Source organism: Leucoraja erinacea, chromosome 12, assembly GCF_028641065.1.
Source record: "Leucoraja erinacea ecotype New England chromosome 12, Leri_hhj_1, whole genome shotgun sequence".
NCBI lineage: Eukaryota > Metazoa > Chordata > Chondrichthyes > Rajiformes > Rajidae > Leucoraja > Leucoraja erinaceus.
Window position 1 is genome coordinate 8,848,761 of NC_073388.1, and position 22,855 is coordinate 8,871,615.

The 22,855-nt window shown below is 41.9% G+C and overlaps 1 protein-coding gene across 5 annotated transcripts in view; it reads left to right on the plus strand.

Moving 5' to 3' along the window:
- The window catches only part of LOC129702045 (cohesin subunit SA-2-like), a 147,371-nt gene that overhangs the window by 37,939 nt on the left and 86,577 nt on the right, over positions 1-22,855 (plus strand). For 3 of the 5 annotated variants that reach the window (XM_055643565.1, XM_055643562.1, XM_055643564.1), the window contains exon 2: positions 15,597-15,747. In XM_055643565.1, coding sequence (XP_055499540.1) covers positions 15,704-15,747 — 44 coding nt within the window. In that variant the 5' untranslated portion in view covers positions 15,597-15,703. Of the gene's footprint in view, positions 1-9,245; positions 9,377-15,596; positions 15,748-22,855 lie in introns of those variants that run through there. The other 2 variants (XM_055643563.1, XM_055643566.1) reach the window with 2 other exon arrangements.

A 22,855-nucleotide genomic window follows, 5' to 3' on the forward strand; every position in this document is an offset into this window, starting at 1 on the left:
TGTTAGGTTTCATCACATTCACGGCTTTGTTGAGTTCGTCCATGGTGGAAGGTTGAGTGTACCATCCGTCGTTTCGGTTGTTGCCATCAACAACCTTTGGGGGTGGATGTTTCTTACCACGACTCTTGCCATTTAGCAACAACTGGTTGGCAACCTGGTTAGCAGTCACATTTCCACGTGGTTTACTGTGGGTGGGGACATTTCCGAGACGTCTCAGTGTCGCCCATGCCTTCCTGCTGCTGTGTCGTAGGTCTGTTGTTTCTATTAGCTCCTGCCATTGGCTGCATTTTTCCTCATTTGCACCTGGGAGCTGTTTCCCGATCTCAGCTGTTTTGTCTGCGAATGTTTGTTTTTTGACATAAAGATATAAAGTAAATTGTACTTGTTTTAAAGGAATGCAGGAACATAAAATGTGAGAGTTCCCCAGGTTGCAGACTGTTGTTAAGAATTTTAAAAGAAAATTTACATGAGATTCCAGCGTTTTAAACACACTGAAAAGGTGGAATGTTCTGTTAATCGTCACAGATCTCACTAGGAATACTGTGTCCAATTCTGGCAATGTCATTTAAGACCTTGGAGATAGTGCAGAGACTGGTATCAGGATTGTGCAAGGTCACCACCATGAAATGATGAGATTAGCTGTTATGATACTGAGGGCGGAAAAGAGTTATGGAGATTTAGTGGTTTTAGAATTATGACAGACTCTGAAATAGATAGGGATTTATTTTGCTTTAATAAAGGATTGATCAGCGATAACACAGACTGCTAACATTTATTTCAAAAGGGAAAGAGTACAACAACAGGAGTGTAATGTTGAAGCTATATAAGGTGCTGGCCTGCCCGCATTTGGAGTATCATGAGCAATTCTGAGGAAGGATGTACTGGCGCTGGAGAGGGTCCAGAGGAGATTTGCAAGAATTATCCCTGGAATGAGTGGGTTAACATGATGAGCATTTGACGGCACTACTCACTGGCGTTTGGAAGGATGAGGGGGAGGACTTCATTGAAACTTACCGAATAATGAAAGGCTTGGATAGAGTGGATGTGGAGAGGTTGATTCCACCAATGGGAGAGTCTAGGACTCGAGGTCATAGCCTCAGAATTAAAGAATGTTCATTTAGGAAGGAGATGAGGAGAAATGTCTTTAGTCAGAGTGTGGTGAATCAGTGGCATTTTTGGCCACAGATGGCTGTGGAGGCCATCAATGGATATTTTTAAGGCAGAGATAGATAGATTATTGATTAGTACCGGTGTCAGGGGTTATGGGGAGAAGGCAAGAGAATGGGGTTAGGAAAGAGTGGTAGATCATCTATGATTGAATGGCAGAGAGCCTTGATGGGCTGAATGGCCTAATTCTGCTCCTATTCCTTATGACCATAGATAATTAAGGCATTGAAGTCATGGTTGTATTGAATGATGGAGCAGTTGAAGGGGCTGGTTGGTCTGTTCTTGTTCTACTGTTGTCATGAAAACTACTGTGAATTTGGAACAGTAACAGTTCAATCAACAGTTTTGTATTTTAATGCTGTTTACTTCTCTCTTGCAAAACATATCAAAATAATGATTAGGAATTGTGATAATGGATAACTTATTAATTGTTAACGTGCAAATATATTTATAATTTTTGGGCTTCTGTGTGACCAAATCAAGAATCAAGTCTTATATTCTTGTATAATATTGTATAGAAATACATGGAGATTTTATTACCATAATGATTATGACAATGTTCATTCAACAAATCACTATGTCCTAGACATACTGTTACCGTTGCTCGGTCTTAATCATGGAAATTAGTGGCAAATTGGGTGATCACTTGTGGAAGCATAATTTGAAACTAGTTGCTAAGGGCTAGCTAGATAACTTGAATACTTGAGTATATGCATGAATACTTGTATGAAGAAACAATTATTTCAGTGTTCATCGGTGTTTGTATTAATTGGCTGTGTTTGATTTTTCTTGGTAATTTAAATTAAAATATTTGAAACCTGTAGGTGAGATTTTGAATTAAATGAATGGCTAGAATAAACAAGTGGATTTCCGATCATTTCTAGATTTCTCTGAACATTAAATTAGCCATTTCAAAAGTTGTTATCCTGAAAAAAGTTTCTTCAGAAGTGCAATTTTATCTGCTGTTTATTTTTCTGATCACTGATTTCACTGTATTTCGCCATTGTTATTTAGGCTTTTTAACTTCGGGGTCAGGAAGCATCTCTGGAGAAAATATTCCTGCATTTTGTCTTATTCCAGCATTTTGTCTTATTTTGTAAACCAGCATCTGGAATTAGTTTTTTCTACATTATTTTTCCCTGCATGATTTTCTAAATGAAAGGTCTTTTCAATAGCAATAAGTTTATTTTTGTTATTACAAATTAAAAGCTTTATGTTGCATTCTTTAACAGAATATCACTGTACAGGTGTCGATAGAAGCGATGGTTGTCAATTCCAACAGCCTCTTGTGACAAAAGAACTGACTCTGTTCTTTAGAGATTAGTGTGATTACGGCTGAGAGGTTGCATTGAAACAGAGTTTTCCAGTTCAAATCCAACACTGCATTCTATCTTCAATTTCTAAAATAACAACTGGTTCTCTAGTTTCTGATCGACTTTGCATTATCATCAATTCGACATGTCCCAACCAATTGTGTTCCCTAATTCACCACTTGTCTTATATTCACTTTGTGTTATCAAAGTGCAGCTGACCCATTTGAAAATATTTTAAAAATATGGCCCCTTTTCAAACCATACGTATTCTTTGTACATTTTTTTTGCCTTTTGTTCCATGTGTAAATTGTTTTAAATACGCACTGGTAGGAAAATTCTAGATTTTCCAAGATACCAAGCCAAAATAAATAATTCACCATAATTTATTTTCTTGACTGTTGCTCTGAAACAGTCACACTTTCCTATATTTGCATTCCAGGAGCTTTATCTGACTCGCCACCCATGATACCTATGTGCATGCACTTATCTCTGTTGATGCAGAGGGCCAATCTTGGTGGCCCTCAACACATAAGGTGGGTGCAAACGACCAAACAAAGAACAGGATTGGTGGCCTGCTATAAATTTAAAGGTTCTGCTGCGAAGAGTACTTATCACAGCTCTTGATAGATTGCAGAGTTGGAGCTTTGCTTTGTTTCAACACTAAAGCAGTTGCTTGGATTATAGAGCTTTGATCATCAGCAACACTCCCATGCCTGTCAAAGGAATGTAAATAAATGCAAAAGTAACTCCAACTTATAAATAAAACATTAAAAAAATAAAACATTACAAATGATTGTGCTGAAGAGGAATAATTCAAAAGCAGATTTTTAATTTGTAGGCTCTCCAAGTGCATGGCAACTAAATTCTTCCATTGGATCTCACTGATGTAGAATTAGAGAGGTGGTTCTTTAGCAAGACTGTGGAGTTTTGTATGGAATCCAGAGATGGTGTGTGATTCTGTTTGCAGCAGGTTATGATAGCTGCATAGAATTCAAGACCCTAGAATTCTAGGGGTGGCATGGTGGCGTAGCGATAGTGCTACTGCCTTACAGCACCAGAGGCCTGGTTTTGATCCTGACTACGGGAGCTTGTCTGTACGGAGTTTGTACGTTCTCCCCGTGACCTGTGTAGGTTTTCTTCGAGATATTCGTTTTACTACCGCACTCCAAAGACGTGCAGATTTGTACAGTTTAATTGGCTTGGTGTAAATGTAAAATGATCCCTAGTGTGTAGGGTAGTGTTAATGTGCTGGGATCTGTGCGGACATATGGTGGGAGGAAAGGCCTGTTTCTGGACCTATACTCGCTGGAGTTTAGAAAAATGAGGGAATTCAAATGTACAGAATAGTGAAAGGCTTGGATAGTGGACGGGGAGAGGATGTTTCCACTTGTGGGAGAGTGTAGGACTAGAATTCATAATTCATAGCCTCAGAATTAAAGGAAGGAAACAAGGAGGAATTTCTTTAGTCAAAGTTTCTTTAGTGCACTTCCTGAGGGTGCTCAGGAAGAATAACATCACTCAGAGACTGCTGCTGTCCTTTTATCGGTGCTCCATTGAGAGCATACTAACATATTGTGTATGCGTGTGGTACACCAGCTGCACAGCGGCTCAGAGGAAAGCGCTCCAGAGGGCCATTGACAACGCCCAGAGGATTGTCGGCTGCCCTCTCCTTACCTTGGAGGACTTACACAGTTCCCGCTGCACCAAAAAATCCCAGAGTATCATAAAGGACATTTCCCACCCCGGACACTCCCTGTTTGAACTGTTGCCGTCAGGCAGACGGTACAGATCTACAAGGACAAGGACGAACAGACTAAAAAACAGTTTTTACCCCACTGCTATAAAAGCACTAAATGTAGCCGCCAAGGAACGCAGGGGCCAGACATACTAAGGGACTGTGGTGCACTGTGAAATCGACAGAAGGATGGAGGGTTGGGTGTTTATGCGTGCTATTTTCGTGATATTTATTTTAGTTGTTTATCTTTTAATATTTTACCTTGTATGTATCGTTAGCTTTTAGAAATGTTTGAATGGTGCACTGACTGGCTGACATTTTTAAATTTCGTTGTACATGGTTCATGTTACAATGACAATAAAGAAACTATTCTATTCTATTCAAAGGGTGATGAATATGTGGAATTCTTTGCCATAGAAGACTGGAGGCAAAGTCAGTGGATATTTTTAAGGCAGAGATGGACAGATTTTTGATTAGTATGGGTGTCAGGGGTTATGGGGAGAAGGCAGGAGAATGAGGTTTGGAGGGAGAGATAGATCAGTCATGATTGAATGGCAGAGTAGACCTGATGGGTTGAATTAATGGCCTAATTGATCTTATGTTTCCGCACTATATTCTTTAAACTAAAACTAAACTAAACCAACCAGAATTCTAAACATATTAAGCCAGATAAGAGTTTGAATTTTATCATTGCAATTCGATATGATTAATATAATTCATAAATCTGGCATAAATAAAAGAAAGCTAGTCTCGTTCCTGGTAATCATGATCTTATTGAATGTTCCTTAATCATCAGGTTCACAAATTATCCTCTGGGAAAGATGCTTAAAGCACAAGGCATTGGGGGTTCACAAACTGGCTGGCAAACAGGAAGCAAAGAGTAGGAGTAAACGGGTCTTTTCACAATGGCAGGCAGTGACTAGGGGGTAAAGGCTCAGTACTGGGACCCCAGCTATTTACAATATATATTAATGATCTGGATGAGGGAATTGGAGGCAATATCTCCAAGTTTGCGGATGACACTAAGCTGGGGGGCAGTGTAAGCTGTGAGGAGGATGCTAGACTCAAAAGGCTGGGTGATAAATGTTTGGCAGAGCAGTATAATGACCATTTTAAAAATTGAAAGCAAACTATTATCTAAATGGGGGCCGATTGGGAAAGGGGGAGATGCAGCGAGACCTGGGTGAAATGGTACACCAGTCATTGAGTGATGCAGGTGCCAGCAGTTGGTCTTTCATTGCAAAAGGAAGTATAGGAGCAGGGAGGTTCTACTGCAGTTGTACAGGGTCTTGGTGAGACCACACCTGGAGTATTGCGTACAGTTTTGGTCTCCAAATCTGAGGAAGGACATTATTGCCATAGAGGGAGTGCAGAGAAGGTTCACCAGACTGATTCCTGGGATGTCAGGACTGTCTTATGAAGAAAGACTGGATAGACTTGGTTTAGACTCTCCAGAATTTAGGAGATGGAGAGGGGATCTTATAGAAACTTACAAAATTCTTAGGGGTTGGACTAATTGGAAGATTGTTCCCGATTAAAGGGTTTAAGGTGCCTTTTGAGCAACACACATGGGTAGTTCTATAGAATAGTACAATGGTATGAAAGATTGCTGGGCTAAGAAGAGCTTGAGGTAATTTTTTCACACAGAGAGGATACATGTCCAACTCAAACCAGGCTCGAAGGGCTGCAGAGTTTTTTGTTCTTTGTTCGTCAAAGAACAAAATCAGAGCTACTAAATGTAATCTGAATGGACAGTGATGACTTTCAAAAGTGGGGTAAATAAACCTCATTTGATTAGTTCAAAAGTTATCAGTCTTGGATTTCCATGTTTTGCTCTGTATTACTTAGATAATAATTGGTATTTTTGGTGCTTTTGAGCAACACTTGGGATTGTGTCACAATGCAGAGGTTAATTTTCTTTGTCAAAAAAAAAACTAAATGCAGTTGCCAAAAGTTTGAGATTTGTTTTGCCTCTGCATTAGTTTTAATCTGAGGTACAATGGAGGTAAATTAAAAAAAAAAAAAGCCAAATTTGAGATTTCCTGCCTCTTAGTTTTAATCTGAGGTACATTTATAACATGTGGATGCTATACTTAAAAGGTGGACACAAAAGTGCTGGAATAACTCAGTGGGTCAGGCAGTATCTCTGGAGAACATGAATGTGTGATGTTTTGGGTCGGGACCTTTCTTCAGACTTGGAAGGGTCCTGACCCAAAATGTTATTGCTGCATGTTCTCCAGAGGTATGCTGCCTGACCCGCAGAGTAAATATAGCACTTTGTGTGTTTTTTTTTTGTATAAACTAGCATCTGCAGTTTATACAGTATCTTTCTTATTTGGAATACAGAATTGCTTGTGATGAAAAGTAAAAGAAAATGACTGTGAATAGATTATAAAATGTCAAATAATTTCCTTCTAACTATAATACTTCCTACACATCCAGAAAAGGTTTCACTGTGCTACATGTATCACACCAACAATTATATTCGGCAATGATTTCATTGGCAATGCTGGTGAAGAGAACCTCTGCACTCAGCAACACTCAGGCTATATAAAAAAAAAAACACTAAAGAGTTTATTGTGATCTTGACCTTGAACTTGGAGCTACAGTGCCCTCCATAATGTTTGGGACAAAGATCCATCATTTATTTATTTGCCTCTGTACTCCATAATTTGAGATTTGTAATACTAAAAATCACTTGTGGTTAAAGTGCACATTGTCAGATTTTATTAAAGGCCATTTTTATACATTTTGGTTTCATTATGTGGCAATTACAGCTATGTTTATACATAGTACCCCTATTTCAGGGCACCATAATATTTGGGGCACATGGCTTAACAGGCGTTTGTAATTGCTCGGGTGTGTTTGATTGCCCGCTTAATGCAGCTATAAGAGAGCTCTCAGCACCTAGTCTTTCCTCCCGTCTTTCCATCACCTTTGGAAGCTTTTATTGCTGCATCAACCTGAGGAACAAAGTTGTGCCAATGAAAGTCAAAGAAGCCATTATGAGACTGAGAAACAAGGATAAAACTGTTAAAGATATCAGCCAAACCCATAGGCTTACCAAAATCATCTGTTTGGAACATTAAGAAGAAAGAGAGCACTAGTGAGCTTACTAATCGTAAAGGGACTGGCAGGCCAAGGAAGACCTCCACTGCTGATGATAGAAGAATTCTCTCTATAATAAAGAAAAATCCCCAAACACCTGCCCAACAGAGTAGAAACACTCTTCAGGTGTCAGGTGTGGATTTGTCAATGACCACTGTCCACAGAAGACTTCATGAACAGAAATGGAGGCTACACTGCAAGATGCAAACTACTGGTTAGCCGCAAAAATAGGATGGCCGGGTTGCAGTTTGTCAAGAAGTACTTAAAAGAGCAACCACAGTTCTGGAAAAAGGTCTTGTGGACAGATGATACGAAGATTAACTTGCATCAGAGTGATGGCTGAAGATTAACTTATATCAGATGGCGAGTAAAGTATGCAGGTGAGAAGGAACTGCCCAAGATCCAAAGCATACCACCTGATCTGTGAATCACGGTGGTGTGGGTGTTATGGCCTGGACATGTATGGCTGCTGAAGGTACTGGCTCACTTATCTTCATTGATGATACAACTGCTGATGGTAGTAGCATAATGAATTCTGAAGTGTATAGACACATCCTATCTGCTCAAGTTCAAACAAATGCCTTAAAACTCATTGGCCGGCGGTTCATTCTACAGCAAGACTATGATCCCAAACATACTGCTTATGCAACAAAGGAGTTTTTCAAAGCTAAAACATGGTCAATTCTTGAGTGGCCAAGTCAATCACCTGATCTGAGCCCAATTGAGCATGCCTTTTATATGCTGGAAAAAACTGATGGGGACTAGGCCCCGAAACAAGCATAGGCTAAAGATGGCTGCAATACAGGCCTGGCAGAGCATCACCAGAGAAGACACCCAGCAACTGGTCCATGAATTGCAGACTTCATGCAGTCATTGCATGTAAAGCATATGCGACAAAATACTAAACATGACTACTTTCATTTACATGACTTGCTGTGTCCCAAACATGGTGCCATGAAATTGGGGGACTTTGTATAAACAGTGCTGTAATTTCTACATGGTGAAACCAAAATGTATAAAAATTGCTTTTATTAAAATCGGACTGCACTTTAACCACATGTGATATTTTTTATTACAAATCTCAAATTGTGGAGTACAGAGGCAAATAAATAAATGATGAGTCTTTGTTCCAAACATTATGGAGGGCACTGTAAATTTAACCTCCCCATATTCTCCCAAACAAATGTTGGTTTATTTATTTAAGACACGGGCTACATTTTCATTGTTAAAATGTGAAGCTCACTTATTTAAAGAAATGTGAGAGTTCTGTACTTACCTTTGGGAATAACAAAGCAGTTTCCTCTTCGTTTTTGCCTCAATATAGATTTTCAGATGTTCCCTGATTTACGTAAAATGAGATTAATTCAGGTTTGGAACAAAGACGAGATATTGCATTCATGATGTGATCTTAAAAATGCAACGATCTATAGATACTTGAAACAGGCTTTTTCCACGAGCCGAATTCTGGGAGATAGCCATTTGGGTTATGGAAAATCACTCTGAAATAATTCACAAATCACTACCCAGAAATAAAATTCACAATAAGTAATTTGTGAGGGGCTGGGGGAGGAATTTAATGAACACAAAATCCGAAAGAACATCAGTTCTTTTTCAACTTGTTTTTCTCGGAATAAGTGCCAATAATGTGTTGGGTTTTATTAACACGGTAGTGTTGAAGAAAGAACTGCAGATGCAGGAAAAATTGAAGGTAGACAAAAGTGCTGGAGAAACTCAGCGGGTGAGGCAACTTCTATGGAGCGAAGGAATAGTCGACGTTTTGGGTCGAGACCATTCTTCAGACCATTTTGCTGTCTAACAGTTTTTTTCATGAGTTTCCATATTATTTAGTGTTATTTATTGTGAGTTATTATTAAACTATGTTGCCTATACTTGATGTGTTTATTGTGTGTATTTCCATGCAGATAGAAAGCTGGATAGCGATAAGTGGATGCCTCTCCAATGGCAATGTGGGATTGAATGGGAAATAGGTTTTTGCTTTACGGAAAATCACGATGCAGACCGTTTTCAAGAATTCTTATCCCTCCATAACATGGTAATTGCAAGGAATTTGCTTTACTTGTGGATTTGGCCACTTTCAGTGCTTCTAACACATTCTGTAAGCTTTTGATATCTGCGTGAAAAATGGAGCACCTTGAGATTTTGTATCTGAACAAGATAGAATATCCCACATATAGTTTGTTTTATTAAAAAAAAATTAAAGCCTTTCTATCTACTTGTTCGTGGTTCTGAAATCTGGGATGTTCACCAGGGGCCTTAATGCTACTTGCTAAGCATTCTTTGCTGGTGTCTTCCAGCACACTGGATTTGTGTTACCTCAGTTTTCTGGTGAAGGAGGGAGTGGGAACACACACACACAAATATTTATTATTGAATCAACGATGGCGATGTAAGGTTTCAAACAGATATGGACCACTTCAATGTAATTTGATCAGTGACATATTTTCCTTATCAACCTTTTTCATTACTTCACAGGTTGTTCACTTTGCATTCTCTTGGATCATGTATCTATCTTAATGTTCATTTCCTTTTCATGCCATGATACTCACTCTTTAGAACCAGAGGAAATGGAAAACCTTGGCTTTGACCACATTATCAACTGCGCAGTGCTCGCAACAACTTTCACAGATGATGCAGCTTTTTTCACTTGTCTTTATCCCTCCATCTACGTTATTTGGATCTTGAAAATCGTTCATGTTCCATCAAAAGTAGATTGGGTGACAGCTTCGGCAATCACAACTAAATGTTCATCTGCACGGGTGATTCTGAACATTTAGTTGTCCATTATTTTAATTCTCATGCTGTTCCCATTCTGACCCACAGTGCCCTCCATAATGTTTGGGACAAGACCTATCATTTATTTATTTGGCTCTGTACTCCACAATTTGAGATTTGTAATAGAAAAAAATCACGTGTTAAAGTGCACATCGTCAGGTTTTAAGGCCTTTTTTAATGCATTTTGGTTTCATCGCGTAGAAATGAGAGCAGTGTTTTTACAAAGTGTCTCCCCCCCCCCCCCCCCCCCCGCATTTCAGGGTACCATAATGTTTGGGACACAGCAATGCCATGTCAATTAAAGTAGTCATAATTGGTAACCTGGCCATCCTATTTTTGCCAAAATGTATAAAAATGGCCTTTAATAAAATCTGACAATATGCACTTTAACCACATATGATTTTTTTCCTATTACAAATCTCAACTTGTGGAGTACAGAGGCAAATATATATATATATATATGATGGGTCTTTGTCCGAAACATTAGAGAGGGCACTGTATATACAGGTGCACAACCTTTTATCCGGTGTTCCGGAAACCGAAAAACTCCGAAAACCGGCCATTTTTTCCAGATGTCGTCTGCGCACCAAAGCTCGCGTTTGGCGCCAAACTTGACCCGAAACGACCCACGGTCAACCCAGGTCTGTACTTCTGTAGCGGCTGCCTCCTCCCCGGAGACCAGGAGACGCTTAAACATCTGTAAATCATTGCTTAAATGTTAGTCAGTTAGTTTGGAGGTCTTTTATGTGAAGGGGTAAACTTTAATTCTTAGTCCCCTACCTGGTCGGAGAGGCGGGGAGCGGTCAATGCCTTACCGGGTCGCCGTGCAGTAAGCTCCGCAGCGCTGTGGCCGGTGGGGCAGCGGGCGGCGCCGGTTGTAGCTCCGACCCCGGCAACTCTACCCCTGGCTGCGAGGCGCTCCAAATCCAGCGCGGCCCGCGGCCGGACGCCCCAGCTCCGCGAATGTCGGGAGTCGGCGGCGTCGCAGCGCTGGGATACCAGCGGGGAGCGGGCAATGCCTTACCGGGTCGCCGTGCGGCAAGCTTCGGAGCGCTGTGGCCGCCGACCCAACGTTCGCGGAGCGTCGCTGGATTTGGAGCCGCACAGCCAGGGGTAGAGTTGCCGGGGTCGGAGCTCCAACCGGCGCCGCCCGCGGCCGGACCGCGAGGTCAGCTCCGCGAGGTTGGGAGTCGCCAACCAGGTAAGGGACTAAGAATTAAAGTTTCCCCCTTCACCCCTACTCCACCACCACCACATAAAATCCCTCCAAACTAACTGACTAACATTTATGCAATGATTCTCCCGGTCTCCGGGGAGGAGGCAGCTGCTCCAGACTTTTCAAGCCGCCCGCGCTACCTACCTAATCTACGCTAAAAATCTTGCATTCGGAAATCCGAAAATGTCCGAAATCCGACAAGTGTCTGGTCCCAAGGCTTTCGGATAAAAGGTTGTGCACCTGTATTTGGCTTCTGTACTTCTCCAATGAAACCTATTGCCAGGTTAAAGAACAGAATTTTATCTCCCCATTTTGCTCATTATAGACTGATCTCTGCAAATGCTGCCTGTCATGGTGAATGTTTCCAGCATTCTCTTCTATTTCTGATTTTTAGTAACAGTTATGTTCCTTGACTTTAACTGTTTTATTCTTTTCTCCATTCTCAATCTTGGCCTGTTTGCATTTCCTCCAGATAGATCATCTAATTAACATGCCTTCACTGCTTTCAGGCGGCACCGCCACTGTCATTGGCCTCTTGGTATCCACCCCTTTATATCCTTTTGCTCTGTCATTTCACCATTTACCCTTCTCTGCATTGCTATTATGAGAAGGCAAGAGAGTCAGAACATCTGCATTGGTGTTTTGTAAAAGCCACATAGACTTATAAACGAGTTTGGTATTTCAGCTGCGAATTAACCTACAGCCATTATGCACATTACAAAAAAGAGCAATAAGAATCGTCAATAACGTTAGATATCTTGAACATACCAATTTATTATTCTTAAAGTCACATACACTGAAGTTCACCGATGTGGTTAAATTTAAGACTGCACAAATCATATACAAAGCAAGAAATAATTTACTTTTGGGAAATATACAAAACCGGTTTATGGAAAGACAGAGCGGGTATAATTTGAGAGGGAAACTTAATTTAAAAAAAAACTCAATGTCAGAACAACTCTTAAAAGTATGTGCATAGCAATCTGCTGGGTGAATTTGTGGAATGGTTTGGAACAGGAGATAAAACCCAGCACAAACATAATTCAGTTTAAAAAAGAGGTACAAAAACACTTTTTTAAAAGGATATTGGGATGAGGACAGGTGATTTTGAGTGGGATATTTGTTATACTGATTGCATTGGGAAGGGGGATTATAGGGTGATGGATTGTATATATGACTAAAAGATACTGTATAGTACAGGAGGGTTTTTTCTTTTTTCTCTTTTTTTGTATGTCTTTGCAAATATTTGATTAGTGTTTAAATGTAAATAATTTGGTGTACATATGGAAATAGGTGTTTATAGCTGCTAAATTTGTATAAGATAATTATAAGCAGTTGAATAAGGGGTGGGAATTAATAAGCTTTGGCTTCTTCTTGCTCCTTTTCGGACACATACGATTCATTTATAAATATTGTTTATGACACTTTATAAATATTCTTTTTTTTGTTTTGTTTTTTGTATGCCGTTTCATACATACTTTTTATGTTTTAGTCTGTTCGAAATAAAGGATTTATTATTATTATTATTATTATTATTATTATTGTTTATAAAAGAGCGACATCTGTCCGCTATTGAGTTTACAGAATTCTAGGTTAATCCATTGGTAGAATAATAATAAATAATAATAATATTAAATTTATTTGTATAGCCAATTTAAAAACAACACGTTGACCAAAGTGCTTCACATCAGTGCAGGTACTAATTTGATACATGCAACGATAGACAGACCCAGTGAACATTTACAGACCCTGTTAATTTACAGACCCTGTTAAAACATACATAAACTGTTTACAGCGCCCCCTCAGAGGGGCTCAAAAATGCTTGGGAGTAGAAATGGGTTTTGAGTCGTGACTTAAAGGAGTTGATGGTGGGGGCAGTTCTGATGAGCAGGATGCTATTCCACAGTCTAGGTGCTGCAACCGCAAAAGCGCGGTCACCCCTGAGCTTAAACCTAGACCGCGGGATAGTCCGTATCCTCAAGTCGAATACTTAACAATTTATGCACAGTGTGTACAGCCAGCATTTCGTTTGCTTTTTCTTAATCATGAATGACCTTTGACAAATCCCACGATTCCTTGCATTTTTCGGAATACTGAACTTGCTTATTGGGCAGATGTGGTCCTGTGGTATAACTTTTTTGTAATTCTGTGATTTTTTAAAATTTTTATTGATGCCCTTGAGCTAGAGGCAGTCTTTATTATAACCAATTATAATGTGTATAAATCCAGGTTAAGGTGAAACAGATATATCGAGTAAGATATGCGTCCTTATGAGCTGAGTTAATTCTTTACATTCTTGCTTTGAATTTACCGTGGACTGTTGAAAGATTTTTGCCAGTGCCATTGATGTCAGTTTTGTTAGTTGGTGTGCCACTATATGATGGAATTTAGTTATTTCTATTATAGCTACCAGTATTTGAATTGTTTAAGTAGAAAGGAACTGAAATAATCCTTTACCTTTGAGAGTTTTGAAGACTAGTTGGATGTCAATTTTAGGGTGTGAAATAGTATTAGCACAATATGAGCTGGTTCTTCAGCTTGTATTTTATGTGTTCCCCATACATTTTTTTAATTGAGTGTTTTTTTTAATCTTCATTTTGAGAAGTTTTTTTTAGTATGCCAAATTTAGCCAAAGGATCAGGCAGCATCTACAGAAGGAAATTGACATTGGTCCCAATGGAAATTGGTCCGTATCCTTCATCCTGATTGTAGAAAGAGGCGAGGAGAAGTGCAAGGGGAGGACCAATTTGACTAAACTGTCACTAAAAGAATAATATATTGTAAAAATAGCTTTTTTCTCCAAATTGATTTTGTTTTCAAATAAACTGGTGGTTTCAGCATATGTAGGTTAATGGATCTAGCAAATTATCCTTGTAGATTTCAAGTAGTACAGTATTTATGTTCTGAATTGCATTTGCATGTCTTGCATCCCTTGCTATTTTCACCACAACATTTTAATTCTCACAGTTCCCCTTCTCTCTCATTCATCAGGTTCTCTACAGGTAAATAATTTATGTAGTAGTCACTTTGCTAGTTTCAAGCCTTCTATCTCCGTCTTCCTGATTCAATTGAATGTTGGTTTATATCCAAGATACAACAGTTGCATCACCATCTCACTGAGGATTTTTGAGGATGCTTGATTTTTCCTCTTGAATATGCATCTGTTCTGTTCGAGCAGACCTATCCAAGAACTACCACTGATGCCAATATTCTGGATTGCTAACAGGATTTTTTTTTTAGTTGCCCATAGGTAATGAAATCACACTCGCTGTAAAATAAGCGTTGTGCTCCTTGCTTGCCATGATGTCCCAGTGCAGTTGGATCTTTTTCCCCGGTTCCACTTCAACATTGCGGCAATTTATCTCTGCGAAAGAGCCTACAGGGAATCCACACGATAAAGGAACTTGAAGCTTAATCTCATGGACATTTGAATACAATATTTTAAGTTCATAAACCTGAAGATTAGTCATTTAAAGTCATAATATTTTCATTGTGAATGTTAAATATAGTTTGGATTTCCTTTCATCTTCCACTGCTCTTTTTCTTCAACAGTCCATTTACCTAGACTACTTCACTTTTTTTTCTTTTACTTTTGCCAATCAATGACCCCCATTTTCTGGTAACTTTCCAATTTCATTGAATTTTGAGGAGGCTCCTTAAATACACTGGCATTAAAATATTGGCTTTTAATTGCCTACCCACAGTGATAGAGTTTATTTGTGCATTTGTGCATTGGTGACCAGCCAATTATGTGGATTATTCAATTAGTCTTGTGATGGGTTTTTAACTTTTTTTTGTATGAAGGAGCATTTATATTGATGTTTTAAGTATGCCTGCCCAATAACTACAAACACTGCCAATAATCTTCATCGTGCTCACTTGTTATCATACGCAAGTTCTATATACGTTTACAAGTGCTAATGCCTATTTAGTGACTTTTTTGTTGTCCTGAATTGTAAGATTGGAAAACCACTAACTTGAGGCTGTATCAATTACTCTTTCCACTTCCTCTTTTCAATAGCAATGAAACCATGACAGATTCCTTGTACCTTATTTCCATTTGTCAAGTAGGAGAGAAAAACATCAATCATGGCTGCAACAGCATTGATGGGCAATCAAAACCTGGACCCCCAGATCTGTATAACGATGTACATTAATTTTTTTTTTTAACTGTCAAGTTAAGTGAACCGTGAATTATAAATGTGTGAAGAGATTAATGAGCAGCAGGTCAAAAGATTCAGTTTATTTTTTTTCTTTCTTTCAGGTTTTGCGTTCTGTGACTAGGAGTGTCTAGGTTGGAACGGAACGCCCTGCTGTTGTGTAGGGGGGAGAACAAATATATTTTATTTTGTCACAGAAGATGTTTAGGAGATGATAGCTGAACCTGAAATACCCACAGAATTTCATCTCCCTCAGTAAGTTATTTGTTATTCAGCCACACATTACTTTTGGATAGTAACAATGTTTAGTTTTGCATGTCACCCAACTTTGTGCATTTGATGTTTTTCTTTCCTTTCCTGCACTTGTGATTCCAAAGGTCTTTTATTGTCACATGTACCAATTTAAGGTACAGTGATATGTAAATTACCAAACAGCCATACGAAAAAAAAAGCAACAAGACACACAAATACATAAATTAACAAACATCCCCCACAGTGGATTTCCCACATTCCTCACTGTGATGGAAGGCAAAAAAGTCCAATCTTCTTCCTCGTTATTTCTCCCGCGGTCAGGGCAGTTCAACCACCCATCAACGTGATCAAAGCTCCCGCGGCCAGAGGTCGAAGGCCGGAGGCCGTGTCGGAGCGATCGAAACTCCCGTGTTGGGGCAGTTGAAACTCCCATGGCTTGGAGTTCCTGATGTTGATCTCTGACCAGAGACCGCGGGTACCGTGATGTTAGGTCCGCAAGCACCCATGGTTAGAGTGGCAAAGGTATCGCCGGCCCCGTGATGTTAAAGTCCCGTAGGCACCCGTGGTGGAGCTCTCAAAAGTCTGTCTCCAGCAAAGGCTGCCAACTCCTTGATGTTGGGCCGCAGTGCAGACGGAGATACGATACAGAAAAAAAATCTAATCTCCATCGAGTTGAGATCAGACAAAGTTTTCCCCACACCCCCACATAAAACAAGCTAAAGAACACTAAAAACATGCATTTAATACATGCTATTTAAACACAAGTAAGGAAAGGACAGACAGTCTGTTGGCTCGGCAGCCATTGCTAGTGCTACCCCGACCCCCGATTGGGGCCTGGGATCTGGTTTAGTGGGCCAGTTACCCAACATTTGAAAGCCCAGTGAGTTTCATCTGTTAATGTGGGACAAAGTAGGACATCATAGCCAAACACAATCCTATGCTTATTATCACAAATCCTAATTGAATAGATTTATTCAGATCAGCTAAAGCTTATGGAGGGTAATAATAGTCATGATGTCCATACAGCATAAAGCATTTATTATTTGAATATACAAAATAATTTTCAAATCTAAAACATTGTCTCTTATTTCTATCTCTTCTATCATACTGGCATTTTGGCTCAATGATTGTAATTTTTAATTCGAAGCATTTCATTATCAAGCATTCTTTCATTCCTATCACCTCCACCACTGACAAAAGCGATCGAAACTCCCGTGTTGGGGCAGTTGAAACTCAAAAGATTATCTGTTTTGAGCTTTTCCAAATGTTCTTAATTAGCCAACAATGGCATCCTAATTTTAGATACAACCAGATTCTTGCTTTGGCATTGTGCTGCTGAAGCTGTTTACCTCTCAAATTAACTATTCTAATATATTCAAGGTTATGGTCTCACACTGCGCTTTTTGTAAGTTTAAAATCTGAATCTGTTGCTTGTATCCTATCCTGCATTAAGACCTATTGAAACCAAACCTCTGGCTTCAAGTAAAGCCTTGTTTTTTAAATTGATTTCAAGCTCCGTGGCTTCGTACATTCAGATCCCATTTACATCTTTAATTCTTCTAAGTCTCTATAGTATCTGAAACCTATGAACATGCTCAGTTTTAACTTGCCAAAACAGATGACAGATTCCTCTGCCAACCTATTGTCTTTATGCTATTTTAAGATTTTTATAATATTTTTTGTCTCTTATGTTGATAATGCTCCTGTAATGATTCTTAAATGTTTTATTTTGTTAAGAGCTAAATAAATACAAGTGACTGCTGTACCTCATGAACTGCAATTCCATAGTTCTTGGATAAGTGTATTCAGAAAGCCTTTGATACGGTCCCGCACGGGAGATTGGTGACTAAAATTAGAGCACATGGCATTGGGCGTAGGGTGTTGGCATGGATAGAAAATTGGTTGGTGGACAGGAAGCAAAGTGTAGGAGTGAACGAGTCCTTTTCAGAATGGGAGGCAGTGGCGAGTGGAGTGCTGCAAGGCTTGGTGTTGGGGCCGCAGCTGTTTACCATATAAATGATTTGGAAAAGGGAATTAGGAGCAACACTAGCAAGTTTGCGGATGACACAAAGCTGGGTGGCAGTGTGAACTGTGAAAAGGATGTTAGGAGGTTGCAGGGTGATCTGGACAGGTTGAGTTAGTCAGCAGATATTTGGCAGACGCAATATAATATAGATAAATGTGAGGTTATCCACTTTGGCGGCAAAAACAAGGGAGCAGATTATTATCTCAATGGGGTTAGGTTAGGTAAGGGGGAGGTGCAGTGAGACCTGGGTGTCCTTGTACACCAGTCACTGAAAGTTGGCGTGCAGGTACAGCAGGCAGTGAAGAAAGCTAATGGCATGTTGGCCTTCATAACAAGAGGATTTCAGTACAGGAGTAAAGAGGTTCTTCTGCAGTTGTATAGGGTTCTGGTAAGACCACATCTGGAATATTGTGTACAGTTTTGGTCTCCTAATTTGAGGAAGGACATCCTTGTGATTGCGGCAGTGCAGCGTAGGTTCACGAGATTGGTCCCTGGGATGGCGGGATTGTCATAAGAGGAAAGATTGAAAACACTAGGCTTGTATTCACTGGAGTTTAGAAGGATGAGGGGAAACCTTATAGAAACATATAAAATTATAAAAGGACTAGACAAGCTAGATGCAGGAAAAATGTTCCCAATGTTGGGCGAGTCCAGAACCAGGAGCCACAGCCTTAGAATAAAGGGGAGGCAATTTAAGACTGAGGTGAGAAAAACCTTTTTCACCCAGAGTTGTGAATTTGTGGAATTCCCTTCCACAGAGGGCAGTGGAGGCCAAATCACTGGATGGGTTTAAGAGAGAGTTAGATAGGGGCTAGTGGAATCAAGGGATATGAGGAGCAGGCAGGCACGGGTTATTGATTTGGGACGATCAGCCATGATCACAATGAATGGCGGTGCTGGCTCGAAGGACCGAATGGCCTCCTCCCGCACCTATTTTCTATGTTTGTATGTTTTCTAATTTGTAACTATGACAAAACAAAGACTGAAGAATGGAGATACAAAAACTACAAATGGATATTTAGAAAAAAACACATTGTTGGATTAACTCTGGTCAAGCAACATCTTTGGAGGACATGGATGGGTGAAATTTCGGGTTGGGAACCTTCTTCAGACTAATTATAGCAGGGTGCACAAATGCTAGCAAATGATGGATGAATGCAGGTGAGAAGGATTTGATTGGCAGATGGATAGACATAGGTTGGTGCATTTACATTAGTCTATTAATTACTCCAGAGCAAGTTAACATGACCCAAGGTATTGCTATTTGACTTGTTAAATTCTGAACAACTGTCATCGGCTGGAAGAGACTAGATAATGAAATTTTCTTCCATGCTACATGATTGCCAACTAAATTGTTGATTTTACTTTACTAATGGATTTGACATGTGCTTACACATTTGTATTGTTGGTTGCAACAGATGCCACATTGGTGAGGTGGAATAATTTGCAGCTTGTGCTTGTCAAAAGAATGCAGAATAGACCGATCAGGAGACCAATCGACATTTGTAGCAACAGTGTAATTTAGTGCCTTAAAGCTTCAGAATTGAAACAGGAAAGCCTTTCCCTCCATAAGTAATTATATGTGTATTTGATTGTAGATGTTAGCTCCTTTTTGGAAATGTTTGTACTTATTGAGCTGGACAGTGAGTTACGTTTCAATCCTCTAGTGTGGTAACACACCCCTCTGCCTACTGAGTCCGCATTGACCTTCATTGACTGTATTTATTTACAGTAATTCAATTTTATTGTCCCTAGATTACTGTCAACCTCATCCAGATACTAGAACAAACTAGGCATTAGAGGCCAGATGCAGTAGTAAGCAAATTTACCTACCAACAAATTCTTGGGATGTAAGAAACCCCAGAAGAAGTTGACAGTCAAATGGAAAATGTGCAAATTCCACACTTGGCACGGAGGTCAGGATTAAACACGTGTCATTGGAGTTGTGAGGTAGAAGCTCGACAAGCTGCATTACTGTGCCATCTATGGCAAGTGCTGAAGTACATTGTCAAGATTTCAAGTCTCTGCAGAAAATAATTACACAGAAGTGGGGGCAGCAGTAGCAGCTAGCGTTCCCATTTGTAATACAATGTGTATGGTAAAAGGAACAGAACACATGCAGAGCAGGGACATTTGCAAGGGGGAGGGGAGAAAGAACAAGAGGCTGTATTTGCTCAAGAAGTTCAGTGAACAATTCTATCCAAATACTGGTAAGGAACAAGCAGCAACGTTTTGTATTTCACTATCCATGCCCTTAATGTCAGCACAGAGAACAACATTGGCAGTGCATGCCAAGGTCATCTTGTACATTAGTTTTCTTGTAGCAGACTCCTTCCAGGCTGGAGTTTAAATGGGAGAATTGAGATACAGTTGCCTCGTTCTTTAAATTACTGTGCGACTATAGTCAGGGAATTAATCAGGCTACTGTCTGGTACTCTGGATTCAATCCTAATTCATTTGTGACTCAGTTGGTAGATAGCAACTCTTGTACAAGTCAAGCGGGTGCAGCAGCATCTATGGAGCGAAGGAAATAGGTGACGTTTCGGGCTGAAACCCTTCTTCATAGATGCTGCTGCACCCACTGAATTTCTGCAGCATTTTTGTGTACCGTCGATTTTCTAGCATCTGCAGTTCCTTCTTGAACACTCTTGTACAAGTCATGCGGTTTCTGTTGGACTTTGACCTTCAGGTGCTTATAGGACTTTTTCCCTTTGTGAGTTTCAAATCCAGTTTTGAGTGAGTTTGTTTTTGGATGTCATTCTCATTAAACCATTTATGGTATTGTCTGGCAGAGAAGACGAGTGTCTCCTTGCGGGTGTTAATAAAATAGATTTCACAGCTGTTCATCTACAGGTTGCTGCCGCCACCATTATCTTCAGTGATTAGTGCATCTTTTGGCTGTTTGAAGGAAAGATCAGGACTTCAAACTGACAGGAAGCTCCACTGGATAGCACTGAGCCCAGCCCTCATTTGTGTTTCTGAAATGTGAACAACCTACAATTTGCAAGATATTACTAATATCTTGACTGCAAAATCTTCCAAATCGTCCGGCCTATAAAGTTTACCAGAATCGGCATCCTGTCACAAGCCAAAGTCTCCAGGGCTGAGGCCTGAATTACAGTCAATTGACTCTGATAGGATGACTACAGATTCTGGAGAATGTGGAGCATTCCCACCAATGCTTGACAATTCATGATTCATGACTGCTTAAAATGGTTAAGAAACACGGAGAACCCACAGACTCACAGCCAGCACGGAGAACCCACAGCCAGCGTGGAGAACCCACAGACCCACAGCTAGCACGAGGACCCACAGGCACACAGCCAGCACTGAAAACCCACAGACCCACAGCTAGCACGAGGACCCACAGGCACACAGCCAGCACTGAGAACCCACAGACCCACAGCTAGCACGAGGACCCACAGGCACACAGCCAGCACGGAGAACCCACAGACTCACAGGCAGCACGGAGAACCCACAGACCCACAGCCAGCACGGAGAACCCACAGCCAGCACGGCGAACCCGGAGACCCACAGCCAGCACCCACAGCCAGACGGAGAACCCACAGACCCACAGCCAGCACGGAGAACCCACCGCCAGCACGCAGAACCCACAGCCAGCGCGGAGAACCCACAGATCCACAGCCAGCACGGAGAACCCACAGCCAGCACGGAGAACCCACAGCCAGCACGGAGAACCCACAGCCAGCACGGAGAACCCACAGCCAGCGCGGAGAACCCACAGATCCACAGCCAGCACGGAGAACCCACAGCCAGCACGGAGAACCACAGATCCGCAGCCAGCACAGAGAGCCCACAGCCAGCGCGGAGAGCCCCAGCCAGCGCGGAGAGCCCACAGCCAGCAGAGCCCACAGACCCACAGCCAGCGCGGAGAGCCCACAGCCAGCGCGGAGAACCCACAGACCCACAGCCAGCACGGAGAACCCCAGCCAGCACAGAGAACCCACAGCCAGCGCGGAGAACCCACAGCCAGCGCGGAGAGCCCACAGCCAGCGCGGAGAGCCCACAGACCCACAGCCAGCGCGGAGAGCCCACAGACCCACAGCCAGCACGGAGAACCCACAGCCAGCACAGAGAACCCACAGCCAGCGCGGAGAGCCACAGCCAGCGCGGAGAGCCCACAGCCAGCGCGGAGAGCCCACAGACCCACAGCCAGCGCGGAGAGCCCACAGCCAGCGCGGAGAACCCACAGATCCACAGCCAGCACGGAGAACCCACAGCCAGCGCGGAGAGCCCACAGCCAGCGCGGAGAACCCACAGATCCACAGCCAGCACGGAGAACCCACAGCCAGCGCGCGAGAACCCACAGATCCACAGCCAGCACGGAGAACCCACAGCCAGCGCGGAGAGCCCACAGCCAGCGTGGAGAACCCACAGATCCACAGCCAGCACGGAGAACCCACAGCCAGCGCGGAGAACCCACAGATCCACAGCCAGCACGGAGAACCCACAGCCAGCGCGGAGAACCCACAGATCCACAGCCAGCACGGAGAACCCACAGCCAGCACAGAGAACCCACAGATCCACAGCCAGCGCGGAGAACCCACAGCCAGCGCGGAGAGCCCACAGCCAGCGCGGAGAACCCACAGCCAGCACGGAGAACCCACAGATCCACAGCCAGCACGGAGAACCCACAGCCAGCGCGGAGAGCCCACAGCCATCGCCAACTGCAGCCCAACCCCGCTCCAACTCCAGAGGAACCTGCTCCCCGATGGGCCGCCACGGCAACAAATGCCAGTTCGCCCACGGCCTGGCCGAGCTGCACTCCTTATTTGCACCATTAGCTTCTGCCCCTACGGTACCCACTGCCACTTCATCCACAACCCCGAGGAGATCTGGGCTAGGGAGTAGGAGGAGGTTGCTGCTGCCATCAGCACCACCGTCACCGACAGCACCAGTAGTTCCAACGGACGCCTGCCCGTGGCCGGCAGGAGCCCGTCCGCAGACTCTCTCTCCGACCAGGATGACTCCAGCAGCAGCGGCTCCAAGTCGCCCATCTTCGAGCAGGGCCGGCGGCTGCCCATCTTCAGCCAGATCTCAGTGTCAGACTGAAGGGAGGGGGGT